Genomic DNA, 6,000 nt, shown 5'->3' with positions numbered 1-6,000 from the left:
ATAGTAGTGGCATTATTACATAAGAATATATCTAGTATGACATTTTAGATTTCACAACGGAAAGTATTACTATGGAGGACATACATTAACTTCAATTACAAAAATAAAACAAACAAATGAACCTTGAGAGCGATAAGACATTGGACTTTTTTTGGCACAACTGGTGACAGTACAACATTGAAGAGCGGGAGGGGGTACATGTGAATTCCACAGTTTTTCTTACTCAGGGCCGAAGTTATCCCCTTCACTGGCTATTGGTGGTAACATCTCGGAGTGCCTGGAGGCTGACATGGACATCGACTTCGGATGCCGCAGCCGAGCAAAGATGGAAGATATGGCACAAACTGATGCAGGACTAGTTGCATAAGTGAAAATTCCTGTCAGGCTGTGATGGGAGGGTTGGGGGAAAATAGGTTTGGGCAGACAGAACAGTATAATGCACCAATAACAGAGATGCAAACTACAAGTTAGAGCAAAATCTGTTAATGAATAATCCCTGTGAGTGCCAGTTGGATTTGAAATCATTAAGAGACTTGCTAATTAGAACTGTTGTCTGACATTCTAAAAACTCATTACTAAACAAGTATAAAAATATATATATATATAATTGCTCCTAAACAAAACCCAAACATCTATTTTTCGGATGTTCTAAAATCTCATAAAAGCACAGCAATTGTATCTAACTAGAACTTGAATGAGAAAGTTTAATGCCTGTTTCAATAACACCACTGTGCAATATCAAATGGCATGATAATTTTTTTTTTTTTACTTTACTATGCACTTGGATCAATAACATTTAAAAAAAAAAAAATGACTTGCCAAAGAAAAAAAAAAATGACTTGCCAAAAACCTGGCATAAGGAGACTAAATTATATGGGGAAGTTCACAGCTTTACATTAAATACACAAATAAAAGTTATCATTTGGAATAAAAAAAAATCCCAACTTTTCCAAAATGGTTTGCAATAATAAAGCACACAATACCTCCACTCAGCCTGATGAAGGTCTGATTATGCTTTTCAGTTGCTAGGGTCTGTGCCCAATAAAAGGCCACAGAGTGCACAGCTCTGTCCAGCAGTTTGTGTGTGATATTTCAGGGAAAGGATGATACACACATCTCTATTCACTCACAGCCAAATCAGATTTTCTGTAAAATATGTCACTCACCATGCTGTACAGAGTTTCAAATTAACTTTTTTTTTTTTTACATGTGGCTTTGAAAAAAAAATAAATCATGTTTTGTACCTATTTTCTTTGCCATTCTGAATCACTGAATGGCGGTCTGTAGGGGCTCGCTCATTGCAAACATATGTATTCCGACGAGTCATACCACTGGATGTAGAATTAGTCTGCAACAAAAACATCCCAAACAGTATTTTACAGCTTTATCTGCACATATGGTAGCATTTAAAAAATTTGGAAAATTGTTCTGAGCCTTGTTGAACAGTAATGCTTTGCTAGAATTCCTCATGAAGTTAGCTAGCTTTTCACCCTTGACATTTACAGTTTAGAAAACAGACATATTCAGAAACAATTAAGAGAAGCATATGGGTACCACCTAAAATCCTTAAAGGAGAAGGAAAAGCTAAAATGTACTAAGCTTTATCAGAAAGGTCTATATAAATACACCAGTAAACCCTCAACGTAATGCTGCTCCAAGTCTTCTGTCAAATGAAACACAGCATTTCTTTCCTTCTATCATGTACACATGGGCTTCTGTATCAGACTTCCTGTTTTCAGCTTAAACCTCAAGGGCTAGGGCTTAAGCATGCTCAGTTTGTTCCTCTCTCCCCTCCCTTTCCCTCCTCCCTGCTGTAATCTGAGCCTAGAGCTATGAGTGAACAGGGAGAGACTCAGGCAGGAATGTCACAACAAGCTAATATGGCAGCTGCTATCCTAAACAAACCACTTCTAGAGCTGCTTACTCAGATATGGTAAAGCATTCTGCAGAATAAATATAGTGTTATAGCTTGCATTATTGTGGCTAATCTATTGGCAATAAACTGCTTCAGTAGCTTTCCTTCTCCTTTAAGGCCATATCAATTTGTAAAGGTTTAGGGCAGCTGCATGCAATTACTTTAGGAACTACAGAACAGCTTAGTTATAAAAACTGTATCAAATGAATTTAGAGATAAATGTGTACAGTAAAAACATATGGTCATGATAGATAACCACAGGCAGAGCTCCAAAGAGGCTGACCCTTTTGATTATAAATATACCAGAATATATGGCAATATAATGTTACTAATATTTGTACAGAGATGGCTATTGAACATTATTAAATACCGTAAATCAAAATGTTATATGAACTGCACATAGACCAGAAGTAAACTCCTAAAGAAAAGAGTGCGTGTCCATTGTGCTGGTATCTTCATTGGATAATAGCCTCTGGGCTCAGTGATACAAGTGAGTCAATTTGTCATTTTTGGCTAAATGTTCATCATATTATCACCTTGAGTTTGTGTCTGTCAGATGGTTACAGTAGGGAAAAATGTCAGGTTAAGGGCACATGAGAGTCACTGATTATCCCTTAGACAACAAATAAACTGCAGGAAGCAGAGTAGTAAAAGAAAGAAATAATGTATGTTTCATAATTAATACACACACCCAAAATGTACCTGTGCAAACTGCAACACTACAATTTAGCTCTCTGTGCAAGGGTCAGTGTAGACCACAACTTCTCAAGCCTTCTACATCCTACCAATTTTACATACAGGTTCCAGTGATCACAAAAGTTAACTCGTTTAAGCGCACTTACTGTGGGAACAACAGAACTCTTCTTTCGATCTGGAATATCTGCCTTATTTGGATTGTTAGCATTTCCAAGCATAGGACTTGGTGGTGTCACTCCTCTTCCAATGCTACTTGATTTTCGAGACTGCCCAACTTCTTCTTTGAGATCGTTGTCTGTTGTACTAGTTTGACTTCTTTTTGGGTAGGCGGTAACTGCAGGAACTGCGGGACCAGCTAAAACAACATACATGTTTGGGTCTTTTTTTTACGGCAGTGTACCAGGCTAGTTTTAAATATGCTACTTTGTAATAAACACTATTAAAAAGCAGGGTTATCTTCTATTTGAAAGTGAAGTAGGAGTACATAATGGTATCTTGCCTACATAGGATTTTAAGCTTCAACAAGAAAGTCAGTATTAGTTTAACACCATGCCAACTACTCATTACTTACCTGTGTGATTCTCCAGACAAAAACATGCTTGCTGCAATAGTGACCATGGGTTTGAGGGTGGGCCATCAGCCCTAGCCCAAGAGGTTGCAGTAATTGCCGTAGTGTTACTGACATGATTCGCATCATTACAGAAGCAAGTAAAACAAATGACTTGAGACTACTATAATACAACATAAATTATTGGTAATGATGGAGGAACATGTTCTATTAATTAAATGTCTGTTAACATGAGCACTATAACTGTTCTTAAGGCTTCTGAGCCCAATCATAACCAGGAATTATTACAACACTTTAATAGGTAGCACCAATTTAAATTCAAGGATCATTATGATAATGCCTAAAATACATTAATATCATGTTTGAAAGCCATTTTTTTTTTTTAACTAAAAAAACACTTACCATGGTCACTGTACCGTCTCTGTTTTTGGCTAGATGAAATACTGCGTCCTTTGTGATGAGGGGATTGTCCACTGCTGTTGTTCAAATCGCTGTTCGGTCTGACTTTTGCAAGTGACAGGTTACTACTAGAACTTGAATCACTTGCGTCCAGCTGCATTAAAGTCAAAACAGTTTACATCACCATTACTATTGTATTTATTTTGATAGAACCACAAAATGTACTCTGTGCTTTACAAGGTGTAAGCACAAATTGGTATACATATTATAAATTATACACATACATAAATAAGAGCTAGGTGTTTCAATACACAGTTGGGATAAGTTCCATGCCTCAAAGAGTTTACTATCTACTCTACTATATAAAATACTTGTTCAACAGCTAACCAGAGTATTATGCTGCATGAACAGGGACAGCTGCCAATAACCATTACTAGTCCCAAAAAAACTGACTTTGCTGGGTTCTTGGTTTTCAGTGTCATGTCTAGCATTAAATCATGCTTTGACAACTATGATTCAAGCGACTACTACTGCTTATTTTTATGAAAGCTGATGGCATAGTTGTGCTAAAAAAAATCACAAGACCCCTGTCTCAATAGCTACTAGTTTAGCTTCAGTCATTTTTGTCTACCCCAGAAAATCTTATTGAAGATGGCTCATTTTCCACAATTTATACCTTCATTTGCTATAGAACTACATAGGAAAGCTATGTATTTTTCAAATAAATAGCTAGTTTGGCCAATCTGTTCCCCGGAACCTGCAAATTAGCAATATCTGCTGATGGTTTGGAACAGCTGCCATCTTTCCCACTGCTATACTAGACCACCATTATGTGTATTGCTGTACTTGTGTATTGCAATGGGGGTTTTAGCCGTTTCTTTCATGGTTTTCAAATGTAAAATGTGGAATGGTGCAATAAGGGCTTCCTTATCACATATACTTGTGTTGCAAAGACTCGAAATCTCAAACATCATTTATTTCCTTCCGACCACCACTGTAATTGATAGAATGTCAATCATTACGCAGCACAAATCTTATTTTATATAAAAATAAGTTTTCACGCAATATAAGTTGAGTCATGAACTATATTTATCCATTCAGCAAGTACACAATGCATGGAATTCTGAATAGCTAATGCTAATAGCTAATGCTAATGCAGCATTCTCCCTTACAGCCCTACGTAGCTCCCTTCAGTGCTGTAAAGAAAACACAATTCTCTTGATAAGATCAGGTTAATAGCACTTTATTTTCAAATGTATAATGAGGGTGCTTTTTGCTGCTACTGGCACTTTAAAAAAAACAAAAAAAACAACAACTTCAAATTTCAAGTTAAACTTGTATTGTCTAATGGAAATATGGAGTAGTAAATATGCAGCAATTCGCACTTCATTTTTTATATCCCTAACTTATATGAATTGTTACTGGCTCAATTTGCAGTGTTAGGATAATGGCACATCAGGTGTTTTCTCTGAGAGAGCATTTAGACTAAAGGAGAAACACTGGATATCCCTGTGCTGCCTGCAAAGGACTTACATAAAAATCCCATCAGTCATAATTGACCATTATTCCTCTCTCTCGGGTTGGTTAGCCACAACCTTTCTTATGATTTTGTTTAACAGCTACAATCCACTAAAAAGTCAGAAAGAGGCATGGTATGATAAGTGGAAAATCAACCAGCAGAACAGGCCATAACATGTACAACAACTTTTTAATTGTATGGAGCAAAAAACTTAAGGTGCAGGTGTTACCAGGTGCAAAGGAAAGCAATATATATTCCAATATATACACGTGCTGACAATTTGACATGTATAACACACTTGTAGTCTTTCAATACATACCTCTGATGATTTCCTCCCAAGAAGCAAATATGTTGCAGTGATTTCATCATATTTCATCTTGCTAAGGGATTCTTGGATTTCTTCTTTAGAATATCCCATTCCTATCATAATGTCTACAAACAAAAAAATGTAAACAATTATTCATTATCCAATTTATTTTCGCATTGGCATCCCAACTAGTCAAAGCCAAATGCTAAATTCCGAAAAATCAAACAACTTGCGAACAGGTTAGAAATGCAAAACTGAAGACTTTTTTTTAAATAACCACTTAATATATATCTTTACCAATTCTCTTCTGATCTGCAATATCTAGTTCAGGCTCCAAAAATGGTTTCAGTTCATCCTCTTCATGTCCTGCATTGATCCATCTGTCCTTCATAATTTGCTTTAGCAAAAATAAAATTAAAAAAAAAAAACAATTGGATTCAATGGGCAACAGCATTTTCGTTAAAAATAATAATAATAATAATGCAATAATATAGGTTGAATACATAAATTAAAAGAAATTATTCAAAAACGAACTTTATAAATGAAATGTCAATAGCCATTTCTCCTAAAATGTTTATGGCAACCCACACGCAAGG

The 6,000-nt window shown here is 35.9% G+C and overlaps 1 protein-coding gene across 10 annotated transcripts in view; it reads right to left on the bottom strand.

Annotated features, from left to right (window-relative positions):
* Window positions 1-6,000, bottom strand: part of mark3.L (microtubule affinity regulating kinase 3 L homeolog) — a 46,131-nt gene that overhangs the window by 18,059 nt on the left and 22,072 nt on the right. For 5 of the 10 annotated variants that reach the window (XM_041571969.1, XM_041571970.1, XM_041571977.1 and 2 more), the window contains exons 10-15: window positions 5,702-5,801; window positions 5,417-5,529; window positions 3,582-3,732; window positions 2,758-2,966; window positions 1,245-1,348; window positions 224-385 (exon numbers count right to left, since the gene is read on the bottom strand). In XM_041571969.1, coding sequence (XP_041427903.1) covers window positions 224-385; window positions 1,245-1,348; window positions 2,758-2,966; window positions 3,582-3,732; window positions 5,417-5,529; window positions 5,702-5,801 — 839 coding nt within the window. 10 annotated transcript variants of the gene reach the window in all.

Source organism: Xenopus laevis, chromosome 8L (assembly GCF_017654675.1).
Source record: "Xenopus laevis strain J_2021 chromosome 8L, Xenopus_laevis_v10.1, whole genome shotgun sequence".
Lineage (NCBI taxonomy): Eukaryota > Metazoa > Chordata > Amphibia > Anura > Pipidae > Xenopus > Xenopus laevis.
The sequence above is the reverse complement of the archived record's forward strand: the minus strand, read 5'-3'. Positions and strand labels throughout refer to the sequence as shown.